General features: G+C 43.9%; 1 protein-coding gene and 1 long non-coding RNA gene across 3 annotated transcripts; one reads left to right on the top strand and one right to left on the bottom strand.

Annotated features, from left to right (window-relative positions):
* Positions 1-1,058: 1,058 nt before the first annotated feature.
* On the bottom strand, positions 1,059-3,691 carry SMIM32 (small integral membrane protein 32). The gene is made up of 2 exons (XM_031506010.2): positions 3,500-3,691; positions 1,059-2,441 (listed from the first exon to the last, which is right to left on the bottom strand). The coding sequence occupies exon 2, from the start codon at positions 1,548-1,550 to the stop codon at positions 1,230-1,232; it is 321 nt and encodes a 106-aa protein (XP_031361870.1). The 5' UTR covers positions 1,551-2,441; positions 3,500-3,691; the 3' UTR covers positions 1,059-1,229.
* Positions 1,393-18,861, top strand: LOC110481053 (uncharacterized). 2 transcript variants are annotated; one of them, XR_013340830.1, is made up of 6 exons: positions 1,393-1,478; positions 6,520-6,638; positions 7,886-7,933; positions 14,220-14,354; positions 15,588-15,896; positions 18,720-18,861. It is a non-coding gene; the product is annotated as an uncharacterized LOC110481053 (long non-coding RNA). The 2 variants fall into 2 exon arrangements; XR_002467195.3 differs by lacking the exon at positions 18,720-18,861 and having other exon boundaries at positions 15,588-16,194.
* Positions 18,862-19,568: the final 707 nt, after the last annotated feature.

Genomic DNA, 19,568 nt, shown 5'->3' with positions numbered 1-19,568 from the left:
ATTTCAGATGATCCAAAATCCAAAAGTGTAGCTAAAACAGGGTTTAGGACTGGGTGTTTCTGGATAGTTGCAATTCTCCTGTGTGTTGAACAATTTAATATTAAAAAAAAAAAAAAAAAGCACTTTGCCTGCTGTTTGTGGGAATTATGGACACTTCCCAGGTTCATGCAGCTTGATTTGGAATTGTGTTGTAACTGCAAGTTTACAGGAAATCATCATGTACCAAATAGATTGTCACCTACCAGTGTTAAGCAGAATCTTTTTTTGTTCTGATTTTAGAACAAAATCAGATAGTAATTTGAAATGGTATGGGGTGCCAGTGACCAGGGTTGAATCAAGCTGTTGTCATATTGATAATTCATGCTGGGCCAGGTTTAGATGAAGAACAAGAAGTGATAAAGTAAAGCTACTATTCCTATAAAGCTGTGTTTTATGGCTTTCAGAACTTATCCACTTTGTGTATCAAACTTGGAGCATTCTGCTCACACTTTTCATTAGTTTGCATAATATTAAATATATTAATTTTCTTTCCCCACTTCTCCCCATCCTGATTATTTTGGTTTCATGCTGTGGCAAATAATTTCCTTTGCAGCTTATGAAAGATGAAAATAAATTCCTTAGGTGATAAGTGTTTCACATAAATAGTAACTTAAGACTTGATCGATGATGCATTCAAACATCAAAAACACTCTTAACAGAATGACAATCAAAAGCCTAAATAAACATTTTTCTTTTTCTCCTCCTGCCTGACAGGCCTCCCACAGCATCACCATGCAGTTCCAGCAGCAGTTGGGAGAAACGGGTCTGGAAAGTAAACTCATCTCTGTGGAGCTGTTAGGTAAACACACTGGTTTTTTACATTTGATGCTTGGTTTCATAAACATGGGGGAACAAGCTCCACCAGATGCCCAAATCAGAGATTGTTGTTAATACAGTTATCCTTGTATGGACACTGAATGGGTGGATGATGACATTTGCATACATACCGAGCTTAATCTGGAATCACGGGGCAATTTTTTTGCAAAAACTGTATAAATTTGCTAAAGCATTCTCTTCAGTTCATAACAGAGCTTTTTATTTACAGCTACTCAGATTGGCATACAGCATGATTTTGAGCAATCTCCTCCTGCCCCCTACTCTAAAGGGGGTCACATCCATGCACTGGCACATGGCACTAGCTCCTTTTTGCACAGGGCTTGTGGTGCCTGCTTCTGCTGGAATGAGAAGTGTCAGACAGCTTGTGTCCTCCACGGGTTCCTCGCCTCCCTGAGCGATCTGTCATAAGGAAGAGTAGCAAAAAAAGAATTTTTCAGCTGGCAGTTTATGAAGAACACAATGAATGTCACAGTCAAGAACAGAAAGAAAAATAGAATGATGTAAGTCACCAGGTCTGGCTTATTTATTTCCCCTTCTTTTAACACCCTGGCTGTCGACATGTAAAGAGCAGAGGAGCTCACGGGTCTCGGAGTGCTGCTCAGGTAGGGCGTGTTGGTCTGAATCATTAGGTGAGCTTCAGTGGCACTGGTGGAATTCAGCAATTCACTATACATGTTCTTGCTTAAATTTCTTCCACAACAGAAGTAAAACGGGAGGGCAAACGCAGTCAGTCTTTGGCATAGGAAAGAAATAATGTTCCTGCTTGCAAAAGGATGCAGCCCAGCCGCATGTTGTCTGAAACAAATCAATTCACTTGCATGGCTCAGTGACTTTCTTTTAAACCTCCTTGGCTCATATTTACAGCATTTATCCACGAATATGAATCAAAAATGATACAGGTACCTCGTGTCCTTGTTCCCCCAGCACGCCTGGTCTGGGGAGATGTGCGGATCCGGCGGGATGTGATGTGCGGGTCCGGCGGGATGTGCTGTGCGGGTCAGCGGGGTGTGATGTGCGGGTCAGCGGGATGTGCTGCGGGTCCGGCGGGGTGTGCTGCGGGTCCGGCGGGGTGTGCTGCGGGTCAGCGGGATGTGCTGCGGGTCCGGCGGGATGTGCTGCGGGTCCGGCGGGGTGTGATGCGGGTCCGGCGGGGTGTGCTGCGGGTCCGGCGGGGTGTGCTGCGGGTCCGGCGGGATGTGCTGCGGGTCCGGCGGGATGTGATGTGCGGATCCGGCGGGATGTGCTGCGCGGGAGCTGCGAGCGCCGGGCAGCGCCGGGGCGGAGCGGCCGCGGCTCGGGCCGGCCGCGCTCAGCGCCCCTCGCTGCGCTGCGGGCGAGGGATGCTCACAAAGCCGGGCTGGAACGGCATCCGCGGGGACAGGCAGCCGGCACAGCCCGCTGGGTTCGCCGCCGCGGTTCTCCGCCTCGGGAGGCTCCGTGCTGCTGGAATCCTGGCGCTGGGAAGCATTAGTTGACTTTTCTTAATCCCAGTTAACGGCGCTCTCTGGAGCCGCTGTTAAGAGGCTGAGCTTTCTGCTTGAGCTTTCCAGGCACTCCTTTCATTGCTTTGAGAGAAATAAATTAAAAAGATAATAATTAAAAAAAAAAAATAAAAAACAACAGAGCGATGTCCCTTTGTTCGGGAAAGCAGCACCGAAAACGCTTCCCTGGGCACGGGCGAGGGTCAGCTCTGGGGCAGGCTGCCCGCTGCGGGCCGGGGCTGTGCCAGCCCGGCCGTGCCCCGCAGCAGCCCCAGCTCCGTGCCAGGGCAGGGCGGCGCTGCCCACCGCCCCGCAGCCCGCCGCGCAGCTGGCACCGACCCGCTGCTAGAGAGGAAGAGATCTTCGGATAAATTCCCGTGACTGCCTGAGGCTCTGGCTGGAGGTTTTGAGCTGGGGGAGGGTAGCAGAGAACGGGACAAAAAAGAAAATTGCCTCACAACCCTTCTTTCTTCCTCAGCTCTTTATTGTTTAAATCTAGATTAATCAATGTCCTTTTTTTTTTTTTTTTTTTTTTTTTTGTTTTACTCCTCTGTGATCCGCAGCACCCTCTCCAGCCTGACAATTAGCATGTTAATTCTTTTTTTCAGCAAATTGCTTTATGCTGCTATTAGCTCCTGGCTGCTCGCCAGCTTGCTCTCACAGTCTCCCATGCAAAAGATAAGCGCCGTTAATACTTTTATTTTAACGCATTGCAACTTGAAAAATGGGCAGGGGAGACAAGAGGAGCGAGGAAGAATAACTGGGCAGAGGAAGACGCCACCTCCAGCCCCAGGGTGCCAATCCCAGAGAATGCTAAAGCTGCTTATGATGAGCTGTTGCAGCCAACAGTGCCAGTGGTTAAACATTTCACTTAGCATAATAAATGTTTCTGCTGAAAGAGGGCGAATAAAGAGAAGAGAAATCTTCTGGTCAGTTACATTTAAATAAAATCAAATCAACACCCTCTGAGGCCCTGGTCAGCATGTTCCTTATCTCCTGCCATCTCCAGGTGCTCCAGTTAAACCCCTTGAGCTGCCAGCAGCTCTGCTGGGTGGTAGCAAGCTGACACATCTCTGTCACATTCCTGTTCGCATCCTCCTGCATCCATCCTCAGATGAGGCATTAGCTGTGTGTTTACTTACAAGTCCTGGGGCCCTGTCGTTCCCAAGGAAGTCTTCCTCTCTGGAAGGTTTTCTTGATTTTTGTTCCTCCCTCTCTCTCTTCCCCCCGTTTTTCAGCCCAAGTGCTCTGAGTGCCTCATGCTGCTCTCCAGGATGGCAGCAGGAGCTTTTCCTGCCTGCCCCCAGTGCTCCTCCCTGGAGCACATCTCCTGCCTGCAGAGCCACGGGAGTTTCACCTATTTACTCTGTGGGTTCAAAGAACTGGATGCCGAGGCAGGCAGCCGGGGGGGCTGGAAAAATCAACAGAGCCACAGAGTTTGAACTCTCATGTTGCAAAGTCTCCTTTCATGCCTCCTTCAAAGGGGACTCTGTGAGCAGCAGCATGGCAAGGCTGAATGTCTTCCCAGCATCATCCCATCTTCAGCTCTCTCCTCTCTGAACTGTTTTAACAAAGCTTTACATACTTTTTTATTTATTTCCTTTATTGCTTTTATTTGTATGTAGGAAAAACAAGAAGGCATCTGGGGCTGAATCCTACAAGGAGTGTGCACAGTCTTAATGTTTTTCATACAAGTTCTCAGCAAATGTTTTCAATTCTGTAATAGGAGGAAAATGCAACCAAAGATGCATAGAGATGTCATGGACATTGCTGTGTTTCCCCCCTGCAAGTGTGGTGCAGAAGAAAGGGCTCTGCCAGGGGCTCCTTGGCATCCTTCACCTCCATCCCTCCCTCCCCTGAGCCCGTGGGAGCGTTCCCTGGCTGTGTCCCTGGGGAGGATGGCACTGTCCCAGGATGGGATGGTTCCCTTGCTGCTGGGACAGGGCTGTTTGCTCTGCCTGGTAAATGCCCCCAGACAGCCTCATGGGGCTGCATCCCTGCCCTGCACACAGGGAGCCCCCCTGAGCAGCCTCTTCCCACCCCTCTTCACATGCAGGCTGCACATAGACACAGAAGCAGAATCTTTATTTTTCCCTTTTGCTCCTACACAAAGTTCTCTCTCACCCTTGGAAGGTTCCTGCCCTGAAGGTGTCATAGCTCAGCTCTGGTGCCAGTGCTGTGGCTGCTCCCAGTGGTCACAGTGCAGCTGCCCAGTGTGGGCATCACTCCTCAGGGTGTTTTACAGGGAGTTCAGAGCTCCTCTTGCTTTTTGGCTGGCTGGCTGGTGCTCATCCAGAAACTGATGAGAAGTCTTGGGAGTAAATAAGATGTATTTTCCATGGCACTGTATCCAAGCTTAATCTTAAAACAGCTAAATTGCCGTAAACAACACCTTAATTGCAAAAATAAGAGCTGATCCTTTCCCTTTGTTCTCCTTAATTTGGAAGAGTATTTAAAGTCTTCAGTTCCTTTTAATTTTTCCTCATTAACTTATTCCTTATTTAGTAGTTTCACTGGGTTGTTTCTTGGTTTCTGGGATTTTTAAAAAAAATTCTTTCCCAAGGCTGCCAGCATTTAGTGGCTGATTTTGTTAGTTTTTATGTGCACTGGCAGTAGCACTGCAGGGACAAGCAGAGCCTGTAACCCTGGTTAGAGTTTAATGATAATAAACTTGAGAGTGTTGCAACTTCCTGTCCCATTTAGAAACTGGGTCAGCATCACTGGCCCCGGTGGCATCGTGGGGACAATCCTGGGGCTGGAAAGGCTTGTGTCTCCTCCTGTGTCAGCCCCCCCATCTCTGGGTTTGTCTGCCCACAGCTGCATTCAAGAGCAAGAAATTTTGTTGAGGTGTGTTGGAGCCCCAGCAGATCTTTAGGAATTGGTTGATGGTTCTGGTGACTTGGTGGCAGTTCTGGTCCAGTCTTGCCAAGGAGTGAGATAAATACTGCCATGAAGTGTCCAGAGCTGAGCAGAGAGAGCAGAGCCTGTGTCCCTCGGCCCCATCCCTGCTGCTCTCCAGGCTGGCAGGGTGATCCTGTTTGCTTGAACAATCCTCCAGCCAAGCTCCCACAAAACACAGCACAAATCTTAGCAGGTGGGAGCTGCTGGGCGTCCATCCACACTCTGAAAGGCTGGAGCCTTTCCCCAGTGCCAGCCTGGTAAATAATGCATGATCTCTCTCTCATATGCTTACGCAACCCCTGCCACGATAAACACCAACCGAGGGAAATGAAAGTGGAAAGAAACATTATCCTTCCCCGTAATGCAACCATTTACAATCTGCATTACGATCCTCCTGCTCTGCAGAGTGAGCAGCAGTCAGGGGGATGTTTCTATTAGCAGACCAGAATGCAACAAATCATGGGCTGTAACTTTCCAGTGCCGCATAAAAGCAGCTTAAAACCATATAAAGGAAAGAAAATAAAAATAACATACAGGGATGCTTTCCTTTTTTGTTCACTCCAAAGGCAAATACTTATTTCCAGGTGCCTGAGTTTCAGATATTTAGGAACATATTTTCAAGCGCAGGGCCTTAAAACTTAGCACTAGACACCTAATGTGGGGATCTTACCTTTGGTTCTTAAATATGGGGCAGGCTGCCTGAATAAATTGGCTCAAGTGCACAGAAGTCATGAAAATGCTTTATTTCAGAAGAGCTTGTGTGTGCTATTTCAAACTAAATTCCGCCATTAGGTTCCTCAGGACGTGTTTGCACCAGCTAAAGCAGGAACATTTAGGAAGTTTCCAGAGAAGTCTGAGGCAGTGGGGTGGAACTGGGTGACCTTAAGGTCCCTTCCAAGCCAAACCATTCTTGCGTTCTATAAAAGGGAGCTTGTGTGTATTAATTTCAGTTCTGCATCCAGATCCTTTGTTCTCCTCTGGGCTGGGAGGAGTGTTGTGGTTCATCCAGGCACAGGCTGGGCAATAAGCAGCACACACCTCCTGCCATCCCAGTGAGCTTTGCCACTGCTCCAGGGGGTGCAGGGGAATGACTCTGGATGTCACCTGAATGGTGGGAGCATCCCAGCCTCCCTGCCCTGCCTGCACTGGCCCAGCTCCTTGGGGCTTCTGCAGGGTGAACAGCTTCACCCTTGGGGAAAGGTTGTGTGGTCATGCATGAATTCCTTGGGTCCTGACAAAAATTGTCATTTTCTCTGTGCAGTTGCCTTCTTGGTGTGTTCAGAAGACAGAGCACAGCTCGATCGAGTTTCACGCAGCGAGGAGATGTGGGTGGGCACCCAGTGACACTCCTGGGGATGCAGCTTCCACGCATCCACACAGGTAGAACACGAGCAGGAGGTGCTCTGGGAGAAAAAGCAAAAGGCTTAATTGTAGAGAAAGGTTGTAAAGTTGTCTTTGATTCCTCTTTTACACTCCAGCAGATCCCGAGTCAAACAGAGCTGCTTTGTCAGCTGAGCTGGGAACAAAAGGGGCCCTGGATGCTGGGCTGGGCTCTGCAGCAGGAGAAAAGCCTCACCCAGCCCAGGGCTGCCAGCTCAGCCTCGGCTGGGCCCTGGGGTGCTGCCTGCATGGCTGGCTCAGGAGCAGGGCAGTGCTGGCCCGGCAGCACAGGATGCTCCTGGGCTCTCTCTGGGACAGGGAGGAGCTCCAAGGGCAGCAGTGTGCAGTGACAAGGCTGTGTGCTGTTCACTGGCTCTGCACGGCCAGCGTTTAACCCAAATTACTGGGGGTTGAGTTTCAGTAAGAAAAGAAAGGATGAAGGGTTGCAACTCACTACAAGGTTTCAGTTTTGAATACAGTTTGCTTCTGGTGTTACAGTCCCTCACCAACTTGCAATATGAACAAGAGGCAGTATCAGTCCCATCCTGAATAGATCCTCTGGAGATCAGAAGGAGATTTGGGGAGGCTGTGGAAAATTGTGCTTCTCACCTGTCTCCTATTCATGTCTCTTCTCGAAAAGATTAAAAGCAGTCTTCCTCCAGGTTGCTGCACAAAAGATATCCCCTACCTGTGTGTATAACCCTCCTCCTGCCTGTTCCACTGGTTCCATTTAGTGGCTGATTTTGTTAGCTTTTATGTGCACTGGCAGTATGTGCACTGTTAGTTTTTATGTGCACTGTTAGTTTTTATGTGCACTGTGCACTGGTATGCTGCAAAACTTCCTATTTAACTGTAATGTTAACTTCATTGTAGGAATTCAGACCAAGAATGGCTGGGGGTCACCATCATCTCTTGAAAAAGTGTTGAACTCTCAGGCAGAAATCCTCTGGCATCGCCCTCCTACATTAATTTTGCCAGTATCAGGTGTTTGGGGTGAGCCAAGGATTGTTGTGAAGCTTCACAGATCATCACAGGGTTCTTTTATTACCAGGATGTCTTTATTTATGGCTTCTTGCTGGTAGAACTCACCTGTCTGGCGTCAGAAATTCTTCCTCCTCTCTTTCTGAGCCCTGGGCAGGGTCTGTCAGGGGTGGGCAGCTGTGGCTGTCAGGCAGCAGGTGACAGCCTGGGGAGATGGGGCTCCTCTTTCTTCTCTGGTCATTGATTTTTACTCTGTTTTTCTTAAGGTTGATATTAACTGCAAATTCTGAGGGGAGTCAACAGCAAGCAATAAGGTGAGTTATTAAACCTGGGAGATCCCCATGACATGCAGAGGGAAGTTATTTCCCAGCCCATGGTGTTCCTGCCTCCCTGCCTGCATGCCAAACCTGGGTGTCTCTGGTCATGTTCTGGGCAACAAGATGTCTATTTTGCAATATCTCAGTTTGCAAACTCCTCCTTAGTTTGAAAAACAGACTTGGTAATACTTCCTTACCCTGCAGGGATCCAGAGGATTAATCAGTAAAGGTAGCAAGGTGCTCTGATGTGGTTAAAAGATTAAAAAAAAAAAAAAAAAAGACTAAAGAACCATCTAAAATAGGGTGGAAGATGGAGCTGAACCCTGGGGGTGATGAAGCTGAAATCTTAATAAGCTGTTGACACTCTCTGGAAAGTTATACCATCATCCCACTGGAGCACCAGTCCTTCAGTGTGGCTGGCTACTGCTTTAAGATGTATTTCCATCTATGACTGTGAAAAAATTAAAGGAAAATTGAACACAGTGTTCCCCACCAGGCCAGGGATTGGGGAGTTTAATTGCCTGTGTGCTGCTTGATAAAGAAAAGCAGTTTTGTGATTTCTAATTTGTCATTCAGAGCAGTCTGACTCAAGAAATCACATTGCTTGTTTTTAACTCCAGGGTCTTTTTGATGTTATGATAGAAACCTCCCCTAAAACACACAGAACACCTCTGAAAACAGGGCCTGCCCATAGCAGGGGATGGTCTGTCCTCAGTTGAGACCAGGTTTCCATCAGCTGAAATATTGTGTGCCCAAACTGAAGTAAATTAAGCATGACAGAACAAAAACTTTGTTTCAATTTCTTTTTATAAAGTCTTTAATTGATAAAAGAAACCTCATCCTTATTTTTCTGCTCTCTAAAAACACCTGCAGATGTACAAGAGAAGGGTAAATTTGTAATTTCCATTCCTACAGAAGAGCTGATCTGAAAGATTTGTGCTGCTTACTGAAGATATTCACACTAAAAGGGAGACAAAAGGCTCTTACACCTGTACATCAGGTTTCTTTGTCTGTTTATCCCTTGTTCTGTAGTGGAGTCTGAATCCCAGAGAGCGATTTGATAATACAAATGTTACATATTTACATATTGTCAGCACTTTCTATTTCAGATAAATTTTATTATAGAAGCGACAATGCACTGTCCCTGCCTGAGCAGACCCAGCCTTGAATCAGGTGAATTTTTTCTGGTGATCCAGATTCCTCAGTGTCTCCACAAACCCTGGAGCAGCCTCTCCTTGTTCGTGTCAGAGGCTGCTGGTCAGACCTTGGTGGAGAGCCAGAGCAGAGGAAAGCCCAGCTGCCAGGGAGAGGTGGAAAAGGAGATTTGTGAGTGGGAAGCGCATCTGGCAATGCCTGCAGGAGGGAATCCACCCTCCCTCATCCCCGGGGCTGGCACAGCTCACCCCCCTGGGTCCCCTGCGTCCTCCGTGTCCTTCCCCAGCTGTGACAGCTCCGTGCCTTTGGCTCTGTGTAATTAGCAGTAATCAAGGCAAGGTGCCTGCCCACGCTGCCACAGGGATGGCAGAGCAGCGTGCAGGAGCAGCCTGTGCCTTGGGAAGCCTTGGAGAAATGCTCCTGCCCTGCTCCTCACTGCCCACCCCAGCAAAGCTGGAAATGCCCTCGGCTGTGGCAGCACATTCCTCTCTCTCAGGATTTTTCACAGAGGTGCACAGAGAGAAATGAAAGAGAAAACAATTTCTATTTCCGCTCCTTGTTTTCCCATGTGGAATATGTTTGGAGAATTGTTTACCTGGGGTGTTGCTTGGTTGGATTCTGGTGAGGATTGTTTGAGCTGATGGCCAATCCAACCCACCTGGGGCTGGGCTCTCAGAGAGGGTCACGAGTGGTGTTAGAGTCAGAGAAAGTAGTATGTAGTTTTAGTATCCTCCTTTTGTATAGTATATTAATGTATTTTAGCATAGTTATAATAAAGAAATAATTCAGCCTTCTGAATGCAGTCAGACATTGTCATTTCTTCCCATTGGGTTCGCCTGCATTTAAAATACTCGGCAACGCCGCTCTGCTCCTTGAGCTTATTGAATGTACCTGCCAATAAAATCTATCAGGGTGTGACAAGGGTTATTTTAGTTATCTAAGATCTTATTGCTTCTGGGAATACCTGCTCTTTCATGGAGCAAGAAAATTGGTTTTAATTCCATTGCCATGATTTCATGGAAATAAATTTGAGAAACTCAAACTCCACTATCAGTTAGAAAGACAGTATTTTCTTTTTCCCACCTGTAACAGTGCTCATAAAACTGCATGAAATATAAAGCAAATATAAATACTTGCAACTAATTTCCCCCATTAGCAAAGTAAAAACTTTACCTGATTTTTAATTTTGCAGAGGAAAGCAGTGTTAGCAAGAGATGGCTCTTTTGAGGTGATGGAAGATGTTGTTACTCAGTCATGTTCCTTGCCTAGATAGAAGCAGATACATTCCTGTTGTATTTTAATTAGTTCTAAACCTATGCAGGTGAGGAGTACAGTACAGTATTGTTATTAAAATTCATGCTTCACAATCAGAACAGTTAGTGCAGTCTCCAAGAACAGCAAACTAAAGAGCTTTTAACTTTGGTTAATAGTGGAATTATCTAACTCCTGCTATCATTTAACCCATTGCTAAGTTTTTAAGTAGATAGAAAGGTTGTGATCATAAAGTGAAATTGTTGCATTAAGATCATAAGGAGAAAATCTATGATCCTTCTCAAAGGCTACATCAGGCCAGCCATTAATTATCAATGCTCATTAATTATAATGGATTTTCTGCACAAAATCTCTAATTGATCTCTTGAACTGAACTTCAGTAGGGCAGCTGTGACAAATGTAGGAGGATTGCCTCTTTTAAAAGGCTGGGGGTTTCTCTCTTGTGGCATCTATGCTGAAACTGAAGCAAAATGACTAATGAAGTTAAGAACCTCATTCTTCAGAAGATCAAAGTCATAAAATTCTGTTAATTCCCTTTGAGACAAAACTATCAATTATAGCAAAGAGATTTTTTTTTCCTTGTAACTTTTTGTTGCATTTTAAAACTCCCTAATTGTTCCCCAAGACCATCTTCCTCTGTATTTTGCTATAAATCAATTTACTCAAGTATCAGGAATCTAAAAAAAAGTATCTCTAGGACAAAACATCATATATTCTTCTTAACATATATTCTTCTCAAGAACAGAAATAACACCCTATTCCTCTTCAGCAGAGCCCAGCACAGGCTGTTAAGCTGTGTCATTAAGCTACACAAGATCCATGGTCCTAGAAAAGGGGGAGTAAATTCGGTATTTTTGTTTAGTGTTTATACTTCTCATCTTCTCCTCTCTGAGTTGCTTCCTTCTTCTCTTCTTGGGGTTCAGGGTTTTTTGCTGATTTTTTGTAGGGTAAATATCAGCTGAACTTCAAATTACCCCTCCCAAGTGTATTTTTGTGTCCCCATTCAGTTTTGGGGAATACTGGAAGGTAGGGAGGGACAGAGATGTTTAACTACATGGTTGCAACACAACTAAATTTGGCTGAAGCTGTTAATCTCTCTGTAATTGCATTTTTTAACTCCTCCAGTGCCAGGTTGTTCCTAGAGCTGCTGCCATCTCTTTCAACTGTCTAGTGTTGTATTTGGCAGAAATATCTGTGTGGTCCCCCTCTGTAGCCTGGGGGTGCTCATCTCTTCAGTTAAAAATTTCCATAGAAGTATTTTTTCCTTTGATATTTCAGAGAAAAAAAAAATCGTAGGATGAAAATGTTACATCAATATTTTTAATGCTTATTTAGAGAATGAAGCATTGGACATGCTTGAAAATACTGCTGGGCACCTATTTGCATGTGTAGGTGCCTAAATATCTGAGAAAAAAGAACCATCTGGTGTCTCTGGACTCAGATCCTCAGAAAATATGTAGTCTACTCAAACAAAGAGAATTTAGGCATATACATTTCCTTTGACAATTTGCTCAGCTCTTAATATCTCCATCTCTAATGTGCAGAGGAAGAATACACAAAAAGGCTCTGATGCCTTTGCACTGTGTGTATGTGTTTTACAGATAACATTATGGAAAACTAGCAGGAAAACCCATATATTTTATACAAGTATTCTGCTCTCCAATTTCAACATCCCTTAGATGTCTTACTTCATAAAATAAATAATTGCCTACTTGGTGCCTAGATAGCATTGCCAATTATTTCAAAGTCAATTAATTTCTGAAATAGTTTTGAGCTACCTCAAATTGCTTCTCCTCCTTAAAGACTCGTTTTCTTCCATCTTGTTCAAGCAGAATTCCAGATTTTATATTTTAATTTCTGTAGAACTGGGTTGTCTAAAGAAAGAATTTGGCCTCAGCATGCCAGAACACAACGAATACAAACCCTTCTGCTGCGGGAATCAGCCCTGCTTTGTGCACACCTTACCTGGGACAAAAGACAGAAACATTAGCACCTGAATGCAGAATATTTTCTGATCTGTGCTGGAAAGCAATACAAAATCCTGTAATTCTGAGCAGAAGACCCTGTTGTGGCAGATTTGGTGGAAGCTCTTGCTGACATCAAGATAATTCCCAGTGGGTGAGTGCCAGCAGAGTTTTGGGGTTTTTTAATGTTTTCTCACTAGATTAAGTGGACACTGAGAAACACTGGTTAAAAAAACCCCACTTTTAACCATAAGAACTGTTTCAGCTTCCACAGGGCAAAGCCTGTGACAGGGAATTAGTAAAATTATATTAATTTGAATGCTGATTCTTCAAATATAGGGCAACGTCTTGATTGTGAACCTGTTACATGACTTTCTTCCTTCAATGTTGACAGTATTTAATGCCAAAATTAATGAGATACTCATTGATGCTGGGCCAATTCCCTGACTTGCACATTGTCAATCAGGTAGAAATCCAAATGCTCACCCACTCTCTAAACCATTTCATGTCTCTGACTCCATCAGAAGCACATGACACATCTTGTGGATCATGTGGAATAAAATCAGATATTCTTTCCTTTTCACTTTGATGGAAAAGAAATCACACCATAATTCTCAGCTGCATAATCATTTCCTATAAAATAAATTACTTTATCTGTCTTAATACTGTCACACTTCTGTTCTCCAGTGATCTCCTTCTTCCATCTGTGTGCATAACTGTAATCTTCTCTACACCTACTCTATGTATGCTCAAGTGTCAAAATCCAGCCTCAATCATTCCTGCCATCAGTCTCTTGTTCCTGAGGGTTTGGTGGGTAAAGCATCACTGCCCCTCAGACTTCTCTGGGAGATTTCTGGGCTCACTTTGCAGAGTCTACACGAGCTATCTGAAATACATTGTGACTGAGTTGTGCTTTGGTTTTTGTCACCTGAAATTTTCCACTTACGGAATGACAGAGTATTTTCACTGCTGTGTGTCTTGTTTCCATCATGACTGATGCTGCAGTGAAGCATAATTTCAGGAGATATCCACATCACCCAAATCCTATGGAAGTTGACTTGCTGTTTCTTATTGAGTAATTCTGCGTGACTCATCCTTTGTTCTCTGATACAATTTTTTTTCACTCGTTTGCAGAACATTGTTCAGACAATTGAGCTGACTTACTCAAATCACCATCTTTTCTGGTGAGGCAGCACAATAACTTTCCCCTTTCACAAAGCCCTTGTGAGAGAATGAGGTGACCCATTGGTTATCACCATCTTGTTTGCTTTAAAATACAGATTATACTTGGCTAAACAAAACAACTGCAGGAAAAAAGAAAAAGAAACCCTCCTGGAAGTTCTGCATCTTCATAGTTTGACATGACAATGTGCCTTTCCCACTGAGCCATGACTGGCTTTGCTCACCAAATGCTCTCATTACCTCCTCCCAAACACGAGGCTGTGGGAGCCCCAGGAATTCTGTGCCTCAAGATCCAAAGTGTCAGTCCCTGACAGTCCTGCAATGTGAATTTCCTTGTGAATCCCTGTGCCAGGGGCCGTGCTGCTTATCATGTCTCATGTAAATAAAATAACCCCTCTTCTCCTGCAGCTGTTTATATAATTTCCTGTCTCTCCTCCAGACTCCAGGCTGCCTTTGGCATCCACTCCTCAAATTCACAGCTGGATAAATTTTGCCATCTCATGAAAGATTCTGATACTTCTTTGAACTGATTTATTTATCAAGTCTAATTAAAATGTTTTGCTCTGGTAGTTCAAAACTTTCTTTTTCTTTTTCTTTTTCTTTTTCTTTTTCTTTTTCTTTTTCTTTTTCTTTTTCGTTTTCTTTTTCTTTTTTTTTTCTTTTTCTTTTTCTTTTTCTTTTTTTCTTTTTTCTTTCCTTTTTTGTTAAAGGAAAGCAATTCTTTTTCTCTACCCAATCTATTGTGTGCATCAAAACTTGGTAGGATGCCTGCTCATGGAGAAACAGGAGGCAAGAGTTTAAGCATCAGCAGCTGTGGGAATGACCTACAACAAATGGGACATTTGGTAATTATCCAGTCTGTATTATGTAAGACATAATATCACACAGTTCTGCTAAAAATTGAAAGTAGAGAGAACGAAAATGATGACAAATGACTGATTGCAAAGATAAAGATTCTTAACTGTACATTCATATTGTTTGGGTCTTTAAAAAAGGCCTAAAATTTGCTTGTTAAATTCAAGTTAGTTACAGAGCAAAGGCTCAGCTTTGAAGGATGTTTATTGATAAAAGAAGAAATGTTTGAATCATAAATATCCACAGCTGAGAATGATTTACAAATGCATGACTGCAGTAACTGGCTGTGAAAGAGCCTGTGCTGGGATTTCTCTGCTCCAGTTGGAGCAGGGAGAATTTCTGATGCGTGTCAGAACACAGAAGGGTGAGCTGTGGACCTTCAAAACCCTCCCACCCCCAGTGCATGGTATTTGATGTCCAAATGAGGCAGGCATTTATACTTCAGGGGGTGAAGTCATCAGAGCAGAACCAGCTCAGAGCAGTGAGAGCTGTGGAGTTATGAGCTGAATAATCTCAGTAACAAAAAGTTAAGTCAGTCTGTCCTACCAGTTATGGATGTTGAGTTGAACATTACAGGGGAAGACTCTGTGTTGGAAAGGCTATCCAATCCTGGGATCTTTACAGGGAATTTCTTTCCCCAATTATTCAGTGTTGAGCCTTGTAACATATTGAAAACCAGCTCACATGCACAGTGTTTAGGGACCCCAAATGAATTTACAAACTCTCTCTGGGAACTGGTCCAGTAAGTAATTTCCTCCCTGACACTGGAACTTTGAGTAACATTAAGGAGTCTCACTGCACATTTATCAGCTTGGAATTTGGATACCACTATACTGTTGGGAAGTACAACTGTTCTATAATAATATATACCATAATTTTTGAAAACATGTCTTTGTAATTATGATGTGTACAGAAGTGTCAGAGTGAGGCCAAGGTATTTAGAGATTCTGTGCTTGACACTACAGCCCAAATGATGAGTCCTGAGGAATTCTGTTCCAGTAAGGCATAATCTTTCACATTTTAAATGCTCAGAAGTTGCCATTTGCAGTAGTTCTCAAACTCTTTGCTTAATACTTACAAATTCATTTTGTATTGTATTTTGCCTACTTATGATATTGCTTTACTTGGATTTACAGAACCCACCCTTGCATATAAAATGAAGCTGTTTGTGCTGTATCTTGTAATCTGTGTACTTGGGTTAATGCTTCTTTTATTATTCACAGTTCCAGACATTCTGCTGGTGAAATGTATGTTCTGAAAGCAATGCCTGAATCAAGGATGGAAATTATCCTCTGGTTGTGAGAAACACACACAGCCCAGCCCTGCCCTTCCTCAAGAAACTCCCTGACAGCTGCTGCAGCTTTGCTGTGCTGTCCCTCTGCCCCGTGCCACGCACAGCTGTGTTGAGAGAAATTTATAAGAAATAAGTGATAGATAGTAAATAACTCCTCTCTGAGCTTGCAGCAGCCTCAGAATCCTCCATGGCAGCAGAGCCAAAAGGTGATGTCCTGTGCTGTTACCAGCTGGCTCAGGTAAAAATCTGCTGTGATATGCAAAAATAAAAAAAGGAGAGGATTCTGGTTTATAGCTGGAACCACAGTCTGCCACTGGAAGACATTTATTACAAGACATTTATTACAAGTGGCTCAGACACTACTTGCCCTCCTGATTTTGAGTTGTCCCTTTCTCTGCAGTGGAATTCATTGATTTCATCAGAGCTACTCACATTCTTAAGTACAAATGGTTCTAAGTGAGGGTGAGAAAATTGTACCTTAATCCCTAGACTCTTTTAGACCTTTTTGTCCATCCCCTAAATTTTTTATGCCACCAGAGGAAAAAAAAATTATTTGCATTAAAAATCTTCATCTTAGATAAAAGATTTGAGTTGCTGTTTAAAAAAAAAAAAATAAGTGACACTACCTCTCAAATAGCTGCAGATCCAGTTTTCAGATATGCAATTTTTGTTCTATTGAATTTTTTGACATGTGGTTATGTAAAACATCTAGAGCAAGCTCTATCCATTTACACCTTCCAGAAGGCAGCGACTTCAGGAGTTAATGTGGGATTATTTTTAGCATGTATTCAAGTTTATTCATGCTGAAAGGTAGTACTTATCTTTTGTAATTTTAGAGTAGTTATTTGAATAAAAACATGAGTATAATTCTATTTTAACTGTCATGTGACATCTGGGAACTGGTTCAAACCTCTCTCCCTCTTGGAGAGGTGGAAATCTCAGCAGTTTTTCTTTCCAGCATCTCAGTGGTACACACAATACCTGGGTATGTGTTGAGACCTATGTCTGTAAATAATATGAGTAACAAACTATGAGTAATCTTCTATACACTAAGAGAACATTATTCCAGAAACAATGAAAGCATCGACCAGAGAAAGTGCAATTTTCAGTGTTCTTTGTAGAAAAAGCTTGTTGAAGTTAAATTACCCCTTTGAGTACAAATTCCATGTTGAGCTGTCACTAGAGACACTGTTAGATAAAAATCTGTGGCTGAGTATTTTCCCTCTAGCTGGGTAAATATTTCTGTTAGCCAACTAACTGAGCCCTTTGCAAGTTCAGAGGTGATCTGTGCAGAGGTTGCAAGTTTCTCATGTTTTGGGGTCACTCCTTATATAAGTCTTATGCTGTTTCTACTCTCTAATGGAATAGTGAAAAACAAGGGGTCTGCAAATTTAGTGTGTAATTTTGGTGGAAGGACTTGGACTGTTTGTCCAAGAGGACACACGGGGATTTGGCTGGGGCAAGCTAATGCAGAAGCAACAGCAGGAGGTCAGCGAAGTTTCATAAAATTTTATTTGTTCCAAGTTTGATTTACAGGAAGAGGAATATAAACCTCTTACTCAGAGATGATTGTGGGTCTGACACTGGGAAATGCTTTGCAGTAAAAATAATAATTAAGTTACAATGATAATGAGGCTGTAGTTACTCAATGCCAAGTGATCTTTTTGCCTTTGCAGGCGATGCATGATTGTACATTTTGATATTCAAGATAATCTGGGTTGCTCCAGCCTTGGGGCTTGCATTGATAGGTCTGTGCTGTATCATCCTGCAGAAGAAAATATACCAACATTCACAGGATAATGCCTTTCACAGTCTCTTTCTCAAGCAAACATGCCATAAAAGTATTTGTGATACTGGGTCTGTTGACAGTGATGTTCAAAGTGTCATTTTATGATGTATTTTGTGGGATATGAGTAAAACCTGACAAAAAAGAAAGGCCTTGTAAAATCATGGCTCAGGATTTGCTGCTTTGGCTGGGTACAGCTAACAGCTAGACTGATAAGTCCCTGAGAGAAAGGAATTGTAACAGTGAGAATCAGCTTGCATAACAATCTATTCCTGTGGGAACCAATTTGCACCTGTGAGAAGAAGGATTCTACCCATGTGAAACATCTTTTTCCCAGGAAACAAGAAGGTAAACATCCCTGGAGACCAAAGTTTTTGATGGACACGTACACTAGCCATTACTAACCAATGAACTGAACTGCCATAAGTTACTAACCAATTAGAATTAAACATGATGCCTTAGAAAACCATAAAAATATGAGCTGTGAAGAATAAAAATTGGCTTTTCTGGATGAAGACACAGGTGTCTTTCTCCGTCCCTACTGTGGCAGCATTTCTTCTGCTGCTCTATATTTCTACTCAGTGGATTTTGAAAGCATTTTCCAGCTCGGAGTCCCAGTGAACAAGCCCTGAATGTGCCACTTCCCTCGATGATAGCTCTGAACCCTCAGGCAGTGTTGTCACACAGCTCAGTCCATCAGTGGAGAGCAGACTCAGGCAGTAACCAATGCACAGGAATGAGAGTGTGTTTGGCTTTCCCAGCAGCAGAGCAGCACAACAGAGCTATCCCTGTTTCCTTGGAGCATGAGCTGGGTGGGGTTGGGGGTGCTCTGACAGGGGAGGTTGGACCTCAGCTCCTTCCCAAGGGCTGTTCCCATCTCCTGCTGGGATCCCAGCCCCTACGTGAGCCTTGAGGTCTTCTCAGTATCTGGTCTGACCCCCAACAGATGATGATGGGTGACTCCTTCAGCTCCCATGAAACGTGAGACAGCCCTTAACTTCAGCTGGTTGAGCCCACTACTGGCTGCAGATTTGGTGGCAGGGTGGAGAGGAAATAGTAATTTTGTTCTTATGAACTGCTCATTTTCACGCTGAGTGTTTGAATCTTCTCCTAACCCCTTGCATGAATGGAATATTTCCATCTCTTTTTAGTGGAACTAATTCCAGAAGACTGTAAAGAGATCCTGAGCTGAGTGATCTATTGTAATTCACTGAGAAAAGACTCAGCAACCTACATGGATACAAAAAGAACTAAAGGAAATCCTCTTTGTCTCAGTTACAGGTCTTTTCTCTTGAGTTTGGAATGTGTTAGTGAGAAGAAGATCCAAGAGATGTTCTCTCCCTCTTAGCATTGCTGCTGCATAAGAAACAAACGTTGGTAAAAGAGTTATTTAAATAAAGGAGCCATTTTGCATGAATCCTGTCAGCTTTGTTACCATTTCTGATCAAACTGGTCTAGTGGGAGGTGTCCCTGCCCGTGGCAGGGGGTTGGAACAGGATGATCTGTAAGATCCCTTCCTACCCAAACCACTCCATGGTTCTGTGTTCTTTAACACTCCTCTGACCTACATCTCATCTGGAGAGTGGCCACTTGGGCAGGTTGTTCTGGGAGTGGCAGGATCCAGCCCTCCAAGGCATCCCTGGCTGGAAGGAGCAGGGGCTCTGTGGTTTGCACTGTCCTCAGTGGCTCCCAGCCTGGTGTCCCAGGGGCCCCAGAGCCATACTGGGAGATGGAGGGGGCTGCTCCCAGTGCCCTGGGACACCCAGCTCCAGCCCCACCCCATCCCTCCAGCTCCTGACTGCATCCGAGACAGGACACAGGGGGATGTGGTAGGAGGACCCAAAGCAGATCTGCAGTGATCTTGCAGGTAATGACTTTTCTTACCTCTACAAGAGACCCAAACACCTGAGAAGTTTTAGGGAAAATAGAGCTCTTTTCCTTATTGACTTGCCTCTTTGGTAAACTAAGAAAAACAAGGAAAAAAACCTAACTCTTGTTCTTTTAATCTCTGTATCTGGCTTTATTTATACAATCCATCAAGACGTATCTCATCAACAACATTATTTAAGCTGAAATAGGAGACTCACTATTAGTCTTAAAAATTCATAAAATAAACAGGTTCTG

Source organism: Lonchura striata, chromosome 15 (genome assembly GCF_046129695.1).
Source record: "Lonchura striata isolate bLonStr1 chromosome 15, bLonStr1.mat, whole genome shotgun sequence".
NCBI classification, from domain to species: domain Eukaryota; kingdom Metazoa; phylum Chordata; class Aves; order Passeriformes; family Estrildidae; genus Lonchura; species Lonchura striata.
This window is presented reverse-complemented; position numbering and strand designations above follow the sequence as displayed.